A 22874-nucleotide genomic window follows, 5' to 3' on the forward strand; every position below is an offset into this window, starting at 1 on the left:
CACCCAGAGCCCAGCATCCATCACCCAGAGTCCATCACCCAGAGCCCAGAGCACAGCATCCATCACCCAGAGCCCAGCTTCCATCACCCAGAGTCCAGCATCCATCACCCAGAGCCCAGAGCCCAGCATCCATCACCCAGCGTCCAGAGTCCAGCATCCATCACCCAGAGCCCAGAGCCCAGAGCCCAGCATCCATCACCCAGCGTCCAGAGTCCAGCATCCATCACCAGTGCCCAGAGCCCAGAGCCCAGCATCCATCACCCAGCGTCCAGAGCCCAGCATCCATCACCCAGAGTCCTGAGCCCAGAGCCCAGCATCCATCACCCAGAGCCCAGAGCACAGCATCCATCACCCAGAGACCAGCTTCCATCACCCAGAGTCCAGCATCCATCACCCAGAGCCCAGAGCCCAGCATCCATCACCCAGCATCCATCACCCAGAGCCCAGCATCCATCACCAGTGCCCAGAGCCCAGAGCCCAGCATCCATCACCCAGAGTCCAGAGCCCAGGGCCCAGCATCCATCACCCAGATTTCAGAGCCCAGAGCCCAGCATCCATCACCCACAATCCAGAGCCCAGAGCCCAGAGCCCAGCATCCATCACCCAGAGTCCAGAGCCCAGGGCCCAGCATCCATCACCCAGATTTCAGAGCCCAGAGCCCAGCATCCATCACCCACAATCCAGAGCCCAGAGCCCAGCATCCATCACCCAGAGTCCAGAGCCCAGGGCCCAGCATCCATCACCCAGAGTCCTGAGCCCAGCGCCCAGGGCCCAGCATCCATCACCCAGAGTCCAGAGCCCAGAGCCCAGCATCCATCACCCAGAGTCCAGAGCCCAGGGCCCAGCATCCATCACCCAGATTTCAGAGCCCAGAGCCCAGCATCCATCACCCACAATCCAGAGTCCAGAGCCCAGAGCCCAGCATCCATCACCCAGAGTCCAGAGCCCAGGGCCCAGCATCCATCACCCAGAGTCCTGAGCCCAGAGCCCAGGATCCATCACCCAGAGCCCAGAGCCCAGGGCCCAGCATCCGTCACCCAGAGCCCAGAGCCCAGCATCCATCACCCAGAGTCCAGAGCCCAGAGCCAGCATCCATCACCCAGAGCCCAGAGGCCAGAGCCCAGCATCCATCACCCAGAGCCCAGAGCCCAGCATCCATCACCCAGAGTCCAGAGCCCAGAGCCCAGCATCCATCACCCAGAGCCCAGAGCCCAGAGCCCAGCATCCATCACCCAGAGCCCAGAGCCCAGCATCCATCACCCAGAGCCCAGAGCCCAGGGCCCAGCATCCATCACCCAGAGCCCAGGGCACAGCATCCATAACCCAGAGTCCTGAGCCCAGAGCCCAGCATCCATCACCCAGATTCCAGAGCCCAAAGCCCAGCATCCATCACCCAGAGCCCAGCATCCATCACCCAGATTCCAGAGCCCAAGGCCCAGCATCCATCACCCAGAGCCCAGCATCCATCACCCAGATTCCAGAGCCCAGAGCCCAGCATCCATCACCCAGAGTCCAGCATCCATCACCCAGAGCCCAGAGCCCAGCATCCATCACCCATCACCCAGAGCCCAGCATCCATCACCCAGAGTCCAGAGCCCTGCATCCATCACCCAGAGCCCAGCATCCATCACCACAGCCCAGAGCCCAGCATCCATCACCCTGAGCCTAGCATCCATCACCCAGAGTCCAGAGCCCAGCATCCATCACCCAGAGTCCAGAGCCCAGCATCCCATATAGTTATAGGGGACTCTATAGTCAGGGGCACAGATAGGCGCTTCTGTGGACGTGAAAGAGACTCCAGGATGGTATGTTGCCTCCCTGGTGCCAGGGTCCAGGATGTCTCCGAACGGGTAGAGGGAATCCTGAAGGGGGAGGGCAAACAGGCAGAGGTCGTTGTACATATTGGTACTAACGACATAGGCAGGAAGGGGCATGAGGTCCTGCAGCAGGAGTTCAGGGAGCTAGGCAGAAAGTTAAAAGACAGGACCTCGAGGGTTGTAATCTCGGGATTACTCCCTGTGCCACGTGCCAGTGAGGCTAGAAATAGGCTGATAGAGCAGACAAACACGTGGCTAAACAGCTGGTGTAGGAGGGAGGGTTTCTGTTATCTGGACCACTGGGAGCTCTTCCGGGGCAGGTGTGACCTGTATAAGATGGACGGGTTGCATCTAAACCGGAGAGGCATAAATATCCTGGCCGCGAGGTTTGCTAGTGTCACACGGGAGGGTTTAAACTAGTATGGCAGGGGGGTGGGCACGGGAGCAATAGGTCAGAAGGTGAGAGCATTGAGGGAGAACTAGGGAATAGGGACAGTGTGGCTCTGAGGCAGCGCAGACGGGGAGAAGTTGCTGAACACAGCGGGTCTGGTGGCCTGAAGTGCATATGTTTTAATGCAAGGAGCATTACGGGTAAGGCAGATGAACTTAGAGCTTGGATTACTACTTGGAACTATGATGTTGTTGCCATTACAGAGACCTGGTTGAGGGAAGGGCAGGATTGGCAGCTAAACGTTCCAGGATTTAGATGTTTCAGGCGGGATAGAGGGGGATGTAAAAGGGGAGGCGGAGTTGCGCTACTTGTTCAGGAGAGTATCACAGCTATACAGCGAGAGGACACCTCAGAGGGCAGTGAGGCTATATGGGTAGAGATCAGGAATAAGAAGGGTGCAGTCACAATGTTGGGGGTATACTACAGGCCTCCCAACAGCCAGCGGGAGATAGAGGAGCAGATAGGTAGACAGATTTTGGAAAAGAGTAAAAACAACAGGGTTGTGGTGATGGGAGACTTCAACTTCCCCAATATTGACTGGGACTCACTTAGTGCCAGGGGCTTAGACGGGGCAGAGTTTGTAAGGAGCATCCAGGAGGGCTTCTTAAAACAATATGTAAACAGTCCAACTAGGGAAGGGGCGGTACTGGACCTGGTATTGGGGAATGAGCCCGGCCAGGTGGTAGATGTTTCAGTAGGGGAGCATTTCGGTAACAGTGACCACAATTCAGTAAGTTTTAAAGTACTGGTGGACAAGGATAAGAGTGGTCCGAGGATGAATGTGCTAAATTGGGGGAAGGCTAATTATAACAATATTAGGCGGGAACTGAAGAACATAGATTGGGGGCGGATGTTTGAGGGCAAATCAACATCTGACATGTGGGAGGCTTTCAAGTGTCAGTTGAAAGGAATACAGGACAGGCATGTTCCTGTGAGGAAGAAAGATAAATACGGCAATTTTCGGGAACCTTGGATGACGAGTGATATTGTAGGCCTCGTCAAAAAGAAAAAGGAGGCATTTGTCAGGGCTAAAAGGCTGGGAACAGACGAAGCCTGTGTGGCATATAAGGAAAGTAGGAAGGAACTTAAGCAAGGAGTCAGGAGGGCTAGAAGGGGTCATGAAAAGGCATTGGCAAATAGGGTTAAGGAAAATCCCAAGGCTTTTTACACTTACATAAAAAGTAAGAGGGTAGCCAGGGAAAGGGTTGGCCCACTGAAGGATAGGCAAGGGAATCTATGTGTGGAGCCAGAGGAAATGGGCGAGGTACTAAATGAATACTTTGCATCAGTATTCACCAAAGAGAAGGAATTGGTAGATGTTGAGTCTGGAGAAGGGGGTGTAGATAGCCTGGGTCACATTGTGATCCAAAAAGACGAGGTGTTGGGTGTCTTAAAAAATATTAAGGTAGATAAGTCCCCAGGGCCGGATGGGATCTACCCCAGAATACTGAAGGAGGCTGGAGAGGAAATTGCTGAGGCCTTGACAGAAATCTTTGGATCCTCGCTGTCTTCAGGGGATGTCCCGGAGGACTGGAGAATAGCCAATGTTGTTCCTCTGTTTAAGAAGGGTGGCAGGGATAATCCCGGGAACTACAGGCCGGTGAGCCTTACTTCAGTGGTAGGGAAATTACTGGAGAGAATTCTTCGAGACAGGATCTACTCCCATTTGGAAGCAAATGGACGTATTAGTGAGAGGCAGCACGGTTTTGTGAAGGGGAGGTCGTGTCTCACTAACTTGATAGAGTTTTTCGAGGAGGTCACTAAGATGATTGATGCAGGTAGGGCAGTAGATGTTGTCTATATGGACTTCAGTAAGGCCTTTGACAAGGTCCCTCATGGTAGACTAGTACAAAAGGTGAAGTCACACGGGATCAGGGGTGAACTGGCAAGGTGGATACAGAACTGGCTAGGCCATAGAAGGCAGAGGGTAGCAATGGAGGGATGCTTTTCTAATTGGAGGGCTGTGACCAGTGGTGTTCCACAGGGATCAGTGCTGGGACCTTTGCTCTTTGTAGTATATATAAATGATTTGGAGGAAAATGTAACTGGTCTGATTAGTAAGTTTGCAGACGACACAAAGGTTGGTGGAATTGCGGATAGCGATGAGGACTGTCTGAGGATACAGCAGGATTTAGATTGTCTGGAGACTTGGGCGGAGAGATGGCAGATGGAGTTTAACCTGGACAAATGTGAGGTAATGCATTTTGGAAGGGCTAATGCAGGTAGGGAATATACAGTGAATGGTAGAACCCTCAAGAGTATTGAAAGTCAAAGAGATCTAGGAGTACAGGTCCACAGATCACTGAAAGGGGCTACACAGGTGGAGAAGGTAGTCAAGAAGGCATACGGCATGCTTGCCTTCATTGGCCGGGGCATTGAGTATAAGAATTGGCAAGTCATGTTGCAGCTGTATAGAACCTTAGTTAGGCCACACTTGGAGTATAGTGTTCAATTCTGGTCGCCACACTACCAGAAGGATGTGGAGGCTTTAGAGAGGGTGCAGAAGAGATTTACCAGAATGTTGCCTGGTATGGAGGGCATAAGCTATGAGGAGCGATTGAATAAACTCGGTTTGTTCTCACTGGAACGAAGGAGGTTGAGGGGCGACCTGATAGAGGTATACAAAATTATGAGGGGCATAGACAGAGTGGATAGTCAGAGGCTTTTCCCCAGGGTAGAGGGGTCAATTACTAGGGGGCATAGGTTTAAGGTGAGAGGGGCAAAGTTTAGAGTAGATGTACGAGGCAAGTTTTTTACGCAGAGGGTAGTGGGTGCCTGGAACTCACTACCGGAGGAGGTAGTGGAGGCAGGGACGATAGGGACATTTAAGGGGCATCTTGACAAATATATGAATAGGATGGGAATAGAAGGATACGGACCCAGGAAGTGTAGAAGATTGTAGTTTAGTCGGGCAGTATGGTCGGCACGGGCTTGGAGGGCCGAAGGGCCTGTTCCTGTGCTGTACATTTCTTTGTTCTTTATCCATCACCCAGATTCCAGAGCCCAGAGCCCAGCATCCATCACGCAGAGCCCAGCATCCATCACCCAGATTCCAGAGCCCAGAGCCCAGCATCCATCACCCAGAGTCCAGCATCCATCACCCAGAGCCCAGAGCCCAGCATCCATCACCCATCACCCAGAGCCCAGCATCCATCACGCAGAGCCCAGCATCCATCACCCAGAGCCCAGAGCCCAGCATCCATCACCCACCACCCAGAGCCCGGCATCCATCACCGCAGCCCAGAGCCCAGCATCCATCACCCTGAGCCTAGCATCCATCACCCAGAGTCCAGAGCCCAGCATCCATCACCCCGAGCCCAGCATCCATCACCCAGAGTCCTGAGCCCAGAGCCCAGCATCCATCGCCAGAGCCCAGAGCCCAGAGTCCAGAGCCCAGAGCCCAGCATCCATCACCCAGAGCCCAGAGCCCAGGGCCCAGCATCCATCACCCAGAGCCCAGGGCACAGCATCCATAACCCAGAGTCCTGAGCCCAGAGCCCAGCATCCATCACCCAGAGTCCAGAGCCAAGAGCCCAGCATCCATCACCCAGATTCCAGAGCCCAGAGCCCAGCATCCATCACCCAGAGCCCAGCATTCATCACCCAGAGTCCAGAGCCCAGCGTCCATCACCCAGAGTCCAGAGCCCAGAGCCCAGCATCCATCATAAGAACATAATAACTAGGAGCAGGAGTAGGCCATCTGGCCCCTCGAGCCTGCTCCACCATTCAATGAGATCATGGCTGATCTTTTGTGGACTCAGCTCCACTTTCCGGCCCAAACACCATATCCCTTAATCGCTTTATTCTTCAAAAAACTATCTATCTTTATCTTAAAAACATTTAATGAAGGAGCCTCTACTGCTTCACTGGGCAAGGAATTCCATAGATTCACAACCCTTTGGGTGAAGAAGTTCCTCCTAAACTCAGTCCTAAATCTACTTCCCCTTATTTTGAGGCTATGTCCCCGAGTTCTGCTTTCACCCGCCAGCGGAAACAACCTGCCAGCATCTATCCTATCTATTCCCTTCATAATCTTATATGTTTCTATAAGATCCCCCCTCATCCTTCTAAATTCCAACGAGTACAGTCCCAGTCTACTCAACCTCTCCTCGTAATCCAACCCCTTCAGCTCTGGGATTAACCGAGTGAATCTCCTCTGCACACCCTCCAGTGCCAGTACGTCCTTTCTCAAGTAAGGAGACCAAAACTGAACACAATACTCCAGGTGTGGCCTCACTAACACCTTATACAATTGCAGCATAGCCTCCCTAGTCTTAAACTCCATCCCTCTAGCAATGAAGGACAACATTCCATTTGCCTTCTTAATCACCTGTTGCACCTGAAAACCAACTTTTTCTGACTCATGCACTAGCACACCCAGGTCTCTCTGCACAGCAGCATGTTTTAATATTTTATCATTTAAATAATAATCCCTTTTGCTGTTATTCCTACCAAAATGGATAACCTCACATTTGTCAACATTGTATTCCATCTGCCAGACCCTAGCCCATTCACTTAGCCTATCCAAGTCCCTCTGCAGATTTCCAGTATCCTCTGCACTTTTTGCTTTACCACTTATCTTAGTGTCGTCTGCAAACTTGGACACATTGCCCTTGGTCCCCAACTCCAAATCATCTATGCAAATTGTGAACAGTTGTGGGCCCAACATTGATCCCTTAGGGACACCACTAGCTTCTGATTTCCAAACCGAGAAACACCTATTAATCCACACTCTTTGCTTTCTATTAATTAACCAATCCTCTATCCATGCTACTACTTTCCCCTTAATGCCATGCATCTTTATCTTATGCAACAACCTTTTGTGTGGCACCTTGTCAAAGGCTTTCTGGAAATCCAGATATACCACATCCATTGGCTCCCCGTTATCTACCGCACTGTTAATGTCCTCAAAAAATTCCACTAAATTGGTTCAGTGCGACCTGCCCTTTATGAACCCATGCTGCGTCTGTCCAATGGGACAATTTCCATCCAGATGCCTCGCTATTTCTTCCTTGATGATAGATTCCAGCATCTTCCCTACTACCGAAGTAAAGCTCACTGGCCTATAATTACCCGCTTTCTGCCTACCTCCTTTTTTAAACAGTGGTGTCACGTTTGCTAATTTCTAATCCGCCGGGACCACCCCAGAGTCTAGTGAATTTTGGTAAATTATCACTAGTGCATTTGCAATTTCCCTCGCCATCTCTTTTAGCACTCTGGGATGCATTCCATCAGGTCCAGGAGACTTGTCTACCTTTAGCCCCATTAGCTTGCCCATCACTACCTCCTTGGTGATAACATCCATCACCCAGAGCCCAGCATCCATCACCCAGAGCCCAGAGCCCAGCATCCATCACCAAGAGCTCAGAGCCCAGCATCCATCACCCAGAGCCCAGAGCCCAGCATCCATCACCCAGAGCCCAGAGCCCAGCATCCATCACCAAGAGCTCAGAGCCCAGCATCCATCACCCAGAGCCCAGAGCCCAGAATCCATCACCCAGAGCACAGCATCCATCACCGAGAGTCCAGAGCCCAGAGTCCAGCTTCCATCACCCAGAGCACAGCATCCATCACCGAGAGCTCAGGGCCCAGCGTCCATCACCCAGAGCTCAGAGACCAGCATCCATCACCCAGAGCCCAAGGCCCAGCATCCATCACCCAGAGCCCAAGGCCCAGCATCCATCACCCAGAGCCCAGGGCCCAGCATCCATCACCCAGAGCCCAGCATCCATCACCCAGAGCCCAGTGTCCCGCTTCCATCACCCAGAGCCGAGCAGCCAGCACCCATCACCCAGACCCCAGCATCCATCACCCAGACCCCAGGGCCCAGCATCCATCACCCAGAGTCCAGGGCCCAGCATCCATCACCCAGACCCCAGCATCCAGCATCCATCACCCAGAGCCCAGCATCCAGCATCCATCACCCAGAGCCCAGGGCCCAGCATCCATCACCCAGAGCCCAGCATCCATCACCCAGAGCCCAGGGCGCAGCGTCCATGACCCAGAGCCCAGGGCCCAGCAGCCATCACCCGGAGCCTAGCATCCAGCGTCCATCACCGAGAGCCCAGAGCCCAGAGCCCGGTGTCCATCACCCAGAGCCCAGAGACCAGCTTCCAGCACCCAGAGCCCAGAGCCCAGCATCAAGCGTCCAGTGTCAATCACCCAGAGCCCAGAGTCAGCGTCCATCACCCAGAGCCCAGATCGCAGCACCCAGAGCCCAGCGTCCTTCATCCAGAGGCAGCGTCCAGCGTACATCGCCCAGAGCCAGCGTCCATCATCCAGAGCCCAGCGTCCAGCGTCCATCACCCAGAGCCCAGTGTCCAGAACCCAGCGTCCATCACCCAGAACCCACCACCCATCACCCAGAGCCCAGCGTCCTGCGTCCAGCACCCAGAGCCCAGCGTACTGTGTACAGCACCCAGAGCCCAGCGTCCATCACCCAGAGCCCAGTGTCCAGAACCAAGCGTCCATCACCCAGAGCCCAGCATCCATCACCCAGAGCTCAGAAACCAATGTCCAATGCCCAGCACACAGGGCCCAGAGTCCAGAGCTCTACACACTCACACACACACACACATACACAGTCCAGAGCCGAGAGCTAGGGCCCAGAATCCAGAGTCCATAGCTTTACACACTCACACACACCCCTACACACACTCATACACACCTCTACACACACTCACACACACATCCCTACACACACACACTCACACACACACGCATACATAGTCCAGAGCCTAGAGCTAGAGCCCAGAATCCAAAGTCCAGAGCTCCATGCACTCACACACACTCACACACATCTCTATACAAACTCACACACACCCATACACACACTCACACCCCCCGACACACACACACAGTCCACAGCCGAAATCCCAGATCCCAGAGCCCAACACCCATCACCCATCACCCAGAGCCCTGCATCCATCACCCAGAGCCCAGAGCCCTGCATCCATCACCCAGAGCCCAGAGCGCAGAGCACAGCATCCATCACCCATCACCCAGAGCCCAGTACCCAGAGCCCAGTATCCATCACCCAGAGCCCAGGGCCCAGCATCCATCACCCAGAGCCCAGCGTCCATCACCCAGAGCCCAGAGCCCTGCATCCATCACCCAGAGCCCAGGGCCAAGCATCCATCACCCAGAGCCCAGAGCCCTGCATCCATCACCCAGAGCCCAGAGCCCTGCATCCATCACCCAGAGCCCAGGGCCCAGCATCCATCACCCAGAGCCCAGAGCCCTGCATCCATCACCCAGAGCCCAGAGCCCTGCATCCATCACCCAGAGCCCTGCATCCATCACCCAGAGTCCAGAGCCCAGAGCCCAGCATCCATCATAAGAACATAAGAACTAGGAGCAGGAGTAGGCCATCTGGCCCCTCGAGCCTGCTCCACCATTCAATTGAGATCATGGCTGATCTTTTGTGGACTCAGCTCCACTTTCCGGCCCAAACACCATATCCCTTAATCGCTTTATTCTTCAAAAAACTATCTATCATTATCTTAAAAACATTTAATGAAGGAGCCTCTACTGCTTCACTGGGCAAGGAATTCCATAGATTCACAACCCTTTGGGTGAAGAAGTTCCTCCTAAACTCAGTCCTAAATCTACTTCCCCTTATTTTGAGGCTATGTCCCCTAGTTCTGCTTTCACCCACCAGTGGAAACAACCTGCCCGCATCTATCCTATCTATTCCCTTCATAATCTTATATGTTTCTATAAGATCCCCCCTCATCCTTCTAAATTCCAACGAGTACAGTCCCAGTCTACTCAACCTCTCCTCGTAATCCAACCCCTTCAGCTCTGGGATTAACCTAGTGAATCTCCTCTGCACACCCTCCAGTGCCAGTACGTCCTTTCTCAAGTAAGGAGACCAAAACTGAACACAATACTCCAGGTGTGGCCTCACTAACACCTTATACAATTGCAGCAGAACCTCCCTAGTCTTAAACTCCATCCCTCTAGCAATGAAGGACAACATTCCATTTGCCTTCTTAATCACCTGTTGCACCTGAAAACCAACTTTTTCTGACTCATGCACTAGCACACCCAGGTCTCTCTGCACAGCAGCATGTTTTAATATTTTATCATTTAAATAATAATCCCTTTTGCTGTTATTCCTACCAAAATGGATAACCTCACATTTGTCAACATTGTATTCCATCTGCCAAACCCTAGCCCTTTCACTTAGCCTATCCAAGTCCCTCTGCAGACTTCCAGTATCCTCTGCACTTTTTGCTTTACCACTTATCTTAGTGTCGTCTGCAAACTTGGACACATTGCCCTTGGTCCCCAACTCCAAATCATCTATGTAAATTGTGAACAGTTGTGGGCCCAACACTGATCCCTTCGGGACACCACTTGCTTCTGATTTCCAAACCGAGAAACACCTATTAATCCACACTCTTTGCTTTCTATTAATTAACCAATCCTCTATCCATGCTACTACTTTCCCCTTAATGCCATACATCTTTATCTTATGCAACAACCTTTTGTGTGGCACCTTGTCAAAGGCTTTCTGGAAATCCAGATATACCACATCCATTGGCTCCCCGTTATCTACCGCACTGTTAATGTCCTCAAAAAATTCCACTAAATTAGTTCAGTGCGACCTGCCCTTTATGAACCCATGCTGCGTCTGTCCAATGGGACAATTTCCATCCAGATGCCTCGCTATTTCTTCCTTGATGATAGATTCCAGCATCTTCCCTACTACCGAAGTAAAGCTCACTGGCCTATAATTACCCGCTTTCTGCCTACCTCGTTTTTAAACAGTGGTGTCACGTTTGCTAATTTCTAATCCGCCGGGACCACCCCAGAGTCTAGTGAGTTTTGGTAAATTATCACTAGTGCATTTGCAATTTCCCTTGCCATCACTTTTAGCACTCTGGGATGCATTCCATCAGGTCCAGGAGACTTGTCTACCTTTAGCCCCATTAGCTTGCCCATCACTACCTCCTTGGTGATAACATCCATCACCCAGAGCCCAGCATCCATCACCCAGAGCCCAGAGCCCAGCATCCATCACCAAGAGCTCAGAGCCCAGCATCCATCACCCAGAGCCCAGCATCCATCACCCAGAGCCCAGAATCCATCACCCAGAGCACAGCATCCATCACCGAGAGTCCAGAGCCCAGAGCCCAGCATCCATCACCCAGAGCCCAGCATCCATCACCCAGAGTCCAGCATCCATCACCCAGAGCACAGCATCCATCATCCAGAGCCCAGGGCCCAGTATCCATCATCCAGAGCCCAGGGCACAGTATCCATCATCCAGAGCCCAGGGCCCAGTATCCATCACCCAGAGCCCAGCGTCCATCACCCAGAGCTCAGAGCCCAGCATCCATCACCCAGAGCCCAGGGCCCAGCGTCCATCACCCAGAGTCCAGGGCCCAGCATCCATCATCCATCACCCAGAGCCCAGCATCCATCACCCAGAGTCCAGCGTCCCGCTTCCATCACCCAGAGCCGAGCAGCCAGCATCCATCACCCAGAGTCCAGGGCCCAGCATCCATCACCCAGAGTCCAGGGCCCAGCATCCATCACCCAGAGCCCAGGGTCCAGCAGCCATCACCCGGAGCCTAGCATCCAGCGTCCATCACCGAGAGCCCAGAGCCCAGAGCCCGGTGTCCATCACCCAGAGCCCAGAGTCAGCGTCCATCACCCAGAGCCCAGATCGCAGCATCCAGAGCCCAGCGTCCTTCATCCAGAGGCAGCGTCCAGCGTACATCGCCCAGAGCCAGCGTCCATCATCCAGAGCCCAGCGTCCAGCGTCCATCACCCAGAGCCCAGTGTCCAGAGCCCAGCGTCCATCACCCAGAACCCACCACCCATCACCCAGAGCCCAGCGTCCTGCGTCCAGCACCCAGAGCCCAGCGTACTGTGTACAGCACCCAGAGCCCAGCGTCCATCACCCAGAGCCCAGTGTCCAGAACCAAGCGTCCATCACCCAGAGACCAGCATCCATCACCCAGAGCTCAGAAACCAATGTCCAATGCCCAGCACACAGGGCCCAGAGTCCAGAGCTCTACACACTCACACACACACACATACACAGTCCAGAGCCGAGAGCTAGGGCCCAGAATCCAGAGTCCATAGCTTTACACACTCACACACACCCCTACACACACTCATACACACCTCTACACACACTCACACACACATCCCTACACACACACACTCAAACACACACGCATACATAGTCCAGAGCCTAGAGCTAGAGCCCAGAATCCAAAGTCCAGAGCTCCATGCACTCACACACACTCACACACATCTCTATACAAACTCACACACACCCATACACACACTCACACCCCCCGACACACACACACAGTCCACAGCCGAAATCCCAGATCCCAGAGCCCAACACCCATCACCCATCACCCAGAGCCCTGCATCCATCACCCAGAGCCCAGAGCCCTGCATCCATCACCCAGAGCCCAGAGCGCAGAGCACAGCATCCATCACCCATCACCCAGAGCCTAGTACCCAGAGCCCAGTATCCATCACCCAGAGCCCAGGGCCCAGCATCCATCACCCAGAGCCCAGCGTCCATCACCCAGAGCCCAGAGCCCTGCATCCATCACCCAGAGCCCAGGGCCCAGCATCCATCACCCAGAGCCCAGAGCCCTGCATCCATCACCCAGAGCCCAGAGCCCTGCATCCATCACCCAGAGCCCAGAGCCCTGCATCCATCATCCAGAGCCCAGGGCCCAGCATCCATCACCCAGAGCCCAGAGCGCAGAGCACAGCATCCATCACCCATCACCCAGAGCCCAGTATCCATTACCCAGAGCCCAGTATCCATCACCCAAAGCCCAGTATCCATCACCCAGAGCTCAAAGCCCAGCATCCATCACCTAGATTCCAGAGCCCAGAGCCCAGCATCCATCACCCAGAGCCCAGCATCCATCACCCAGAGTCCAGAGCCCAGCATCCATCACCCAGAGTCCAGAGCCCAGAGCCCTGAGCCCAGCATCCATCACCCAGAGCCCAGAGCCCAGAGCCCAGCATCCATCACCCAGAGTCCAGAGCCCAGCATCCATCACCCAGAGCCCAACATCCATCACCCAGAGTCCAGAGCCCAGAGCCCAGAACCCAGCATCCATCACCCAGAGCCCAGCATCCATCACCCAGAGCCCAGGGCCCAGCATCCATCACCCAGAGCCCAGCATCCATCACCCATCACCCATCACCCAGAGCCCAGCATCCATCACCCAGAGCCCAGAGCCCAGCATCCATCACCCAGAGCCCAGGGCCCAGCATCCATCACCCAGAGCCCAGGGACCAGCATCCATCACCCAAGCCCGGGTCCCAGCATCCATCACCCAGAGCCCAGGGCACAGCATCCATCACCCAGAGCCCAGAGCCCAGCATCCATCACCGAGAGCCCAGAATCCCAGAGCCCGGTGTCCATCACCCAGAGCCCAGAGACCAGCTTCCAGCATCCAGCACCCAGAGCCCAGCATCAAGCGTCCAGTGTCAATCACCCAGAGCCCAGAGCCAGCGTCCATCACCCAGAGCCCAGATAGCAGCACCCAGAGCACAGCGTCCATCATCGAGAGGCAGCGTCCAGCGTACGTCACCCAGTGACAGCGTCCATGATCCAGAGCCCAGCGTCCATCACCCAGAGCCCAGCATCCATCATCCAGAGCCAGCGTCTAGCATCCATCACCCAGAGTCAGCGTCCATCACCCAGGGACCAGTGTCCAAGCCCAGCGTCCATCACCCAGAGCCCAGCATCCATCGCCCAGAGCCCAGTGTCCTGCGTCCAGCACCCAGAGCCCAGAGCCCAGCGTCCTGTGTCCATCACCCAGAGCTCAGAGACCAATGTCCAATGCCCAGCACACAGGGCCCAGAGTCCAGAGCTCTACACACTCACACACACACACATACACAGTCCAGAGCCTAGAGCTAGGGCCCAGAATCCAGAGTCCATAGCTCTACACACCCCACACACACTCACACACACCCCTACACACACTCACACACACATCCCTACACACACACACTCAAACACACACACGCATACACAGTCCAGAGCCTGGAGCTAGGGCCCAGAATCCAGAGTCCAGAGCTCCACGCACTCACACACGTCTCTATACACACTCACACACACCACTACACACACTCCCACACTCCTACACACACACACACACACACACACACAGTCCAGAGCAGAAAGCCCAGATCCCAGAGCCCAGAGGCTAGCATCCATCACCCAGAGCCCAGAGGCCAGCATCCATCACCAGAGCCCAGAGCACAGCATCCATCACCTAGAGTCCAGAGCCCAGAGCCCAGCATCAATCACCCATCACCCAGAGCCCAGCATCCATCACCCAGAGCCCAGAGTCCAGAGCCCAGCATCCATCAACCAGAGTCCAGAGCCCAGAGCCCAGCATCCATCACCCAGAGTCCACAGCCCAGAGCCCAGCATCCATCACCCAGAGCCCAGGGCCCCGCATCCATCACCCAGAGCCCAGAGCCAAGCATCCATCACCCTGAGCCCAGCATCCATCACCCAGAGTCCAGCATCCATCACCAGAGCCCAGCATCCATCACCCAGAGCCCAGAGCCCAGCATCCATCACCAGAGCCCAGAGCCCAGAGCCCAGCCTCCATCACCCAGAGCCCAGCCTCCATCACCCAGAGTCCAGAGCCCAGAGCCCAGCCTCCATCACCCAGAGCCCAGCCTCCATCACCCAGAGTCCAGAGCCCAGAGCCCAGCCTCCATAACCCAGAGCACAGAGCCCAGCATCCATCACCCACAGTCTAGAGCCCAGAGCCCAGCATCCATCACCCAGAGCCCAGCATCCATCACCCAGAGTCCAGAGCCCAGAGCACAGCATCCATCACCCAGAGCCCAGAGCCCAGCATCCATCACCCAGAGTCCAGCATCCACCACCCAGAGCCCAGAGCCCAGCATCCATCACCCATCACCCAGAGCCCAGCATCCATCACCCAGAGCCCAGAGCCCATAGCCCAGCATCCATTACCCAGAGCCCAGCATCCATCACCACAGCCCAGAGCCCAGCATCCATCACCCTGAGCCTAGCATCCATCACCCAGAGTCCAGAGCCCAGCATCCATCACCCAGAGTCCAGAGCCCAGAGCCCAGCATCCATCACCCAGAGCCCAGAGCCCAGAGCCCAGCATCCATCACCCTGAGCTCAGCATCCATCACCCAGAGTCCTGAGCCCAGAGCCCAGCATCCATCACCAGAGCCCAGAGCCCAGCATCCATCACCCAGAGTCCAGAGCCCAGAGCCCAGCATCCATCACCCAGAGTCCAGAGCCCAGAGCCCAGCATCCATCACCCAGAGCCCAGAGCCCAGGGCCAGGCATCCATCACCCAGAGCCCAGGGCACAGCATCCATAACCCAGAGTCCTGAGCCCAGAGCCCAGCATCCATCACCCAGATTTCAGAGCCCAGAGCCCAGCATCCATCACCCACAATCCAGAGCCCAGAGCCCAGCATCCATCACCCAGATTCCAGAGCCCAGAGCCCAGCATCCATCACCCAGAGCCCAGGGCACAGCATCCATAACCCAGAGCCCAGGGCCCAGCATCCATCACCCAGAGTCCAGAGCCCAGAGCCCAGCATCCATCATAAGAACATAAGAACTAGGAGCAGGAGTAGGCCATCTGGCCCCTCGAGCCTGCTCCACCATTCAATGAGATCATGGCTGATCTTTTGTGGACTCAGCTCCACTTTCCGGCCCGTACACTATATCCCTTAATCGCTTTATTCTTCAAAAAACTATCTATCTTTATCTTAAAAACATTTAATGAAGGAGCCTCTACTGCTTCACTGGGCAAGGAATTCAATAGATTCACAACCCTTTGGGTGAAGAAGTTCCTCCTAAACTCACTCCTAAATCTACTTCCCCTTATTTTGAGGCTATGTCCCCTAGTTCTGCTTTCACCCGCCAGTGGAAACAACCTGCCCGCATCTATCCTATCTATTCCCTTCATAATCTTATATGTTTCTATAAGATCCCCCCTCATCCTTCTAAATTCCAACGAGTACAGTCCCAGTCTACTCAACCTCTCCTCGTAATCCAACCCCTTCAGCTCTGGGATTAACCTAGTGAATCTCCTCTGCACACCCTCCAGTGCCAGTACGTCCTTTCTCAAGTAAGGAGACCAAAACTGAACACAATACTCCAGGTGTGGCCTCACTAACACCTTATACAATTGCAGCATAGCCTCCCTAGTCTTAAACTCCATCCCTCTAGCAATGAAGGACAACATTCCATTTGCCTTCTTAATCACCTGTTGCACCTGAAAACCAACTTTTTCTGACTCATGCACTAGCACACCCAGGTCTCTCTGCACAGCAGCATGTTTTAATATTTTATCATTTAAATAATAATCCCTTTTGCTGTTATTCCTACCAAAATGGATAACCTCACATTCGTCAACATTGTATTCCATCTGCCAAACCCTAGCCCATTCACTTAGCCTATCCAAGTCCCTCTGCAGACTTCCAGTATCCTCTGCACTTTTTGCTTTACCACTTATCTTCGTGTCGTCTGCAAACCTGGACACATTGCCCTTGGTCCCCAACTCCAAATTATCTATGTAAATTGTGAACAGTTGTGGGCCCAACACTGATCCCTGAGGGACACCACTAGCTACTGATTGCCAACCAGAGAAACACCCATTAATCCCCACTCTTTGCTTTCTATTAATTAACTAATCCTCTATCCATGCTACTACTTTCCCCTTAATGCCATGCATCTTTATCTTATGCAACAACCTTTTGTGTGGCACCTTGTCAAAGGCTTTCTGGAAATCCAGATATACCACATCGATTGGCTCCCCGTTATCTACCGCACTGTTAATGTCCTCAAAAAATTCCACTAAATTAGTTAGGCACGACCTGCCCTTTATGAACCCATGCTGCGTCTGTCCAATGGGACAATTTCCATCCAGATGCCTCGCTATTTCTTCCTTGATGATAGATTCCAGCATCTTCCCTACTACCGAAGTTAAGCTCACTGGCCTATAATTACCCGCTTTGTGCCTACCTCCTTTTTTAAACAATGGTGTCACGTTTGCTAATTTCCAATCCGCCGGGACCACCCCAGAGTCTAGTGAATTTTGGTAAATTATCACTAGTGCATTTGCAATTTCACTAGCCATCTCTTTTAGTACCCAGGGATGCATTCCATCAGGTCCAGGAGACTTGTCAACCTTTAGCCCCATTAGCTTGCCCATCACTACCTCCTTGGTGATAACATCCATCACCCAGAGCCCAGCATCCATCACCCAGAGCCCAGAGCCCAGCATCCATCACCAAGAGCTCAGAGCCCAGCATCCATCACCCAGAGCCCAGCATCCATCACCCAGAGCCCAGCATCCATCACCCAGAGCCCAGCATCCATCACCCAGAGCCCAGAGCCCAGCATCCATCACTCAGAGCCCAGCATCCATTACCCAGAGCCCAGAGCCCAGCATCCATCACCCAGAGCCCAGAGCCCAGCATCCATCACCCAGAGCCCAGCATCCATCACCCAGAATCCAGAGCCCAGCATCCATCACCCATCACCCAGAGCCCAGCATCCATCACCCAGAGTCCAGAGCCCAGAGTCCAGAGCCCAGCATCCATTACCCAGCGTCCAGAGCCCAGAGCCCAGCATCCATCACCCAGAGCCCAGCATCCATCACCCAGAGCACAGCATCCATCACTGAGAGTCCAGAGCCCAGAGCCCAGCATCCATCACCCAGAGCCCAGCATCCATCACCGAGAGCCCAGAGCCCAGCATCCATCACCCAGAGCCCAGAGCCCAGCATCCATCACCAGAGCCCAGAGGCCAGCATCCATCACCAGAGCCCAGAGCCCAGCATCCATCGCCCAGAGCCCAGCTTCAATCACCCAGAGCCCAGAGCCCAGCATCCATCACCCAGAGCCCAGCATCCATCACCAGAGCCCAAAGCCCAGAGCCCAGCATCCATTACTCAGAATCCAGAGCCCAGCATCCATCACCGAGAGCCCAGAGCCCAGAGCCCAGCATCCATCACCCAGAGACCAGAGCCCAGCATCCATCACCCAGAGCCCAGAGTCCAGAGTCCAGAGCCCAGAGCCCAGATCCCAGATCCCAGGGCCCAGCATCCATCACCCAGAGCCCAGAGTCCAGAGTCCAGAGCCCAGAGCCCAGAGCCCAGATCCCAGATCCCAGTGCCCAGCATCCATCACCCAGAGCCCAGAGCCCAGAGCCCAGCATCCATCACCCAGCGCCCAGATCCCAGGGCCCAGCATCCATCACCCAGAGCCCAGAGCCCAGCATCCATCACCCAGAGCCCAGATCCCAGCATCCATCACCCAGAGTCCAGAGCCCAGAGCCCAGCATCCATCACCCAGAGCCCAGATCCCAGGGCCCAGCATCCATCACCCTGAGCCCAGAGCCCAGAGTCCAGAGGCCAGAGCCCAGAGTCCAGAGTCCAGAGTCCAGAGCCCAGAGCCCCGATCCCAGATCCCAGAACCACGAGGCCAGAGTCCAGAGCGTAGAGTGCAGCAACCACAGCCCAGGGCCCATAGGCCAGAGTTCTGATCTCAGAGTCCAGATTCCAAGCCCCAGAGTCCAGAACCCAGTGCCAAGCGTAAAGACCCCAGAGGTCAGAGTCCAGCCCCCAGAGGCCAATGCCCAGACATTAGTGACCAGATCATAGTCCAGCGGCCAGAGTCCAGATTCTAGAGTCCAGACCCGGAGCCTAGCACCCAGCGTCTAGAGACCAGGGTCCAGGGTGCAGAGCCCAGTGCTCAGAGCTCTGAGCCTAGTGCCCAGAGGCCTTCCCCAGTGCTCAGAGCCCTGAGCCCAGTGCTCAGAGGCCTTCACCAGCGCTCAGAGCCCTGAGCCCAGTACCCAGAGGCCTTCCCCAGCGCTCAGAGCCCTGAGCCCAGTGCTCACAAGCCTTCACCAGCGCTCAGAGCCCTGAGCCCAGTGCTCAGAGGCCTTCACCAGCGCTCAGAGCCCTGAGCCCAGTGCTCAGAGGCCTTCACCAGCGCTCAGAGCCCTGAGCCCAGTGCCCAGAGGCCTTCCCCAGTGCTCAGAGCCCTGAGCCCAGTGCTCAGAGGCCTTCACCAGCGCTCAGAGCCCTGAGCCCAGTGCCCAGAGGCCTTCCCCAGTGCTCAGAGCCCTGAGCCCAGTGCTCAGAGGCCTTCACCAGCGCTCAGAGCCCTGAGCCCAATGCCCAGAGCCCAGTGCTCAGAGCCCTGAGCCCAGTGCCCAGAGGCCTTCACCAGCGCTCACAGCCCTGAGCCCAATGCCCAGAGCCCAGTGCTCAGAGCCCTGAGCCCAGTGCCCAGAGGCCTTCCCCAGTGTTCAGAACCCTGAGCCCAGTACCCAGACCCCAATGTTCAGAGCCCTGAGCCCAGTGCCCAGAGCCCTTCCCCTGTGCCCAGAGCCATGAGTCCAGTGCCCAGAGCCCAGAGCCATGAGCCCAGAGTCCAGTGCCCAGAGCCCAGAGCCATGAGCCCAGAGCCCCGTGCCCTGCAGCCAGAGTCCAGAATCGAATCTCCGGAGCCCAGTGCCCAGCAGGCAGACGCTAGCACCAAGAACCCAGAGCTCAGCGCCCAAAGCCCAGAGACAGAGTCCAAAGTCCAGCACCCAGAGCCCACAACCTAGACCCTAGTGCTCAGAGATAGTGCCCAGAGACCAGTGCGCAGAGCCCAGTGCCCAGACCCTAGCACCCAGAGCCCAGAATCCAGCGCCCAGAGCCAATTGCCCAGAACCCAGAGCCCAGAGTCCAGTCCCCAGAGCCCACTGCCGAGCACCCAGATGCCAGTACCAAGAGCTCAGAGCCCAGTGTCAGCAATCAGAACCCAGACCCACATTCCAGAGTTCAGAGTCCAGTCATAGAATAGAATTTACAGTGCAGAAGGAGGCCATTCGACCCATCGAGTCTGTACCGGCTCTTGGAAAGAGCACCCTACCCAAGGTCCACACCTCCACCCTATCCTCATAACCCAGTAACCCCACCCAACACTAAGGGCAATTTTGGACACTAAGGGCAATTTATCATGGCCAATCCACCTAACCTGCACATCTTTGGACTGTGGGAGGAAACCGGAGCACCCGGAGGAAACCCACGCACACACGGGGAGGATGTGCAGACTCCGCACAGACAGTGACCCAAGCCGGAATCGAACCTGGGACCCTGGAGCTGTGAAGCAATTGTGCTATCCACAATGCTACCGCGCTGCCCAGTGCCCAGCATCCAGGCGCTAGCACCAAGAACCCAGTGCCCAGCGCCCACACCCCAGACCTTAGTGCCCAGTGCCGAGTCCCCAGACCGCAGAGTCCAGCGCCCAGAGCCCACTGCCCAGAGCTCAGTGCCCAGAACCCAGAACCCAGATCCCAGAGCCCAGCGCTCAGAACCCAGAGTTTAGTTCCCAGATCTCGAGCTAATAATCAGTGGCGTAAATCCAAAATTCAGAGTCTTACCTGAGAGGAGTTGAAGAGCATCTCATAATGCATTTGGATCTGCCAAAGGATCCCTGACACAGCAGAGTATGGCATTGCCATGAAAAGCGCATAATGGACCCCAAAGAGCGGTATGAGTACAAGTGTGGATTTCAGCAGTTTTCTGGAAGAGAAACAAAACAAATTGAAAGACAGAGAGAACAGCAAAATGGCAGAGTGCACACCAAGTGGAAGTTGCAGCTTCTATCATCACAGACAGAGCAGAGAGCCCAGGGCACAGGCAGCATGGTAGCAGTGGTTAGCAGCACCAGGAACTAGGCCAGAGCAGAGAGCCCAGGGCACAGGCAGCATGGTAGCAGTGGTTAGCAGCACCAGGGACTAGGCCTTGGATGAATGTGCGGAGTCTGCACGTCCTCCCCGTGTCTGCGTGGTTTCCTCCGGGTGCTCCGGTTTCCTCCCACAGACCAATGATGTGCAGGTTAGGTGGATTTGCCATGTTAAATTGCCCCTTAATTTTCAAAAGGTTAAGGTGGGGTTACGGGGGAGCGGGCCTAGGTGGGGGCCCTCTTTCAGAGGGTCGGTGCAGACATGACTGTAGGGATTCTATGTTCTTTGATTCATAGAGTTCAGAACCCAGAGCACAGAGTCCAGAAACCTGGGGTGAAATTCTCCGGAAACGGCGCGATGTCCGCCGACTGGCACCCAAAACGGCGGCAGACGGGCATCGCGCCGCCCCAAAGGTGCGGAATGCCACGCATCTTTGGGGGCCGAACCCCAACATTGAGGGGCTAGGCCGACGCCGGAGGAATTTCTGCCCCGCTAGCTGGCGGAAAAGGCCTTTGTTGCCCCGCCAGCTGGCGCGGAAATGACATCTCGGGGTGGCGCATGCGCGGGAGCGTCAGCGGCCGCTGACAGTTTTCCGCGCATGCGCAGTGGAGGGAGTCTCTTCCGCCTCCGCCATGGTGGAGACCGTGGCGGAGGCGGAAGGGAAAGAGTGCCCCCACGGCACAGGCCCGCCCGCGGATCGGTGGGCCTCCGATCGCGGACCAGGCCACCGTGGGGGCACCCCCCCGCGCCCCCCCCAGGACCCCGGAGCCCGCCCGCGCCGCCTTGTCCCGTCGGTAAGATAGGTGATTTAATTTACGCCGGCGGGACAGGCAATCTATCGGCGGGACTTCGGCCCATCCGGGCCGGAGAATCGAGCGGGGGGGCCCGCCAACCGGCGCGGCCCGATTCCCGCCCCCACCGAATCTCCGGTGCCGGAGACTTCGGCAACCGGCGGGGGCGGGATTCACGCCAGCCCCCGGCGATTCTCCGACCCGGCGGGGGGTCCGAGAATGTCGCCCCAGAACTTGTTTATGAGATTGTGTACTTGTGTATAGGTTTGTGGACTTGAGTATGGGTGTGGTAGTCACCACTGATGTATATATTGTATATAGAGGATGCAGATATAGGTGCTTTACGGTAAGGCCCTGTACTACAGGTACGGGGATAGATCCCTGCCTGCTGGCTCCGCCCAGTAGGCTGTGTATAAATATGTGTGCTCCCAGTACAGCAGCCATTTTGCCAGCTACTGTAGGAGGCCACACATCTCAGTGTAATAAAGCCTCGATTACATCCTACTCTCGTCTTTGTGTAATTGAGTGTGTAGAGGTGTGTGTGTGTGTAGGGGTGTGTGTGAGTGTGTAGGGGTGTGTGTGAGTGTAGGGGGGTGTGTGAATGTGTTGGGGTGTGTGTGAGTGTGTTGGGGGTGTGTGAGTGTGTTGGGGTGTGTGTGAATGTGTTGGGGCATGTGTGTGTGTGTGTGTGTGAGTGTGTTGGGGTGTGTGTGAGTGTGTAGGGGTGTGTGTGAGTGTAGGGGTGTGTGTGAATGTGTTGGGGTGTGTGTGAGTGTGTTGGGGGTGTGTGAGTGTGTTGGGGTGTGTGTGAATGTGTTGGGGTGTGTGTGTGTGTGTGTGTGTGTGAGTGTGTTGGGGTGTGTGTGAGTGTGTTGGGGGGTGTGAGTGTGTTGGGGTGTGTGTGAGTGTGTTGGGGTGTGTGTGAGTGTGTTGGGGTGTGTGTGTGTAGGGGTGTGTGTGAGTGTGTAGGGGTGTGTGTGAGTGTAGGGGTGTGTGTGAATGTGTTGGGGCGTGTGTGTGTGTTGGGGGGATGTGAGTGTGTTGGGGTGTGTGTGAGTGTGT

The 22874-nt window shown here is 55.3% G+C and overlaps 1 protein-coding gene across 1 annotated transcript in view; it reads right to left on the reverse strand.

Annotated features, from left to right (window-relative positions):
- Window positions 1–22874, reverse strand: part of LOC140398334 (parathyroid hormone/parathyroid hormone-related peptide receptor-like) — a 365863-nt gene that overhangs the window by 94925 nt on the left and 248064 nt on the right. Inside the window, exon 12 of the mRNA XM_072486912.1 lies at window positions 20716–20857. Coding sequence (XP_072343013.1) covers window positions 20716–20857 — 142 coding nt within the window. The remainder of the gene's footprint in view (window positions 1–20715; window positions 20858–22874) is intronic.

Source organism: Scyliorhinus torazame, chromosome 21, assembly GCF_047496885.1.
Source record: "Scyliorhinus torazame isolate Kashiwa2021f chromosome 21, sScyTor2.1, whole genome shotgun sequence".
Classification (NCBI taxonomy): domain Eukaryota; kingdom Metazoa; phylum Chordata; class Chondrichthyes; order Carcharhiniformes; family Scyliorhinidae; genus Scyliorhinus; species Scyliorhinus torazame.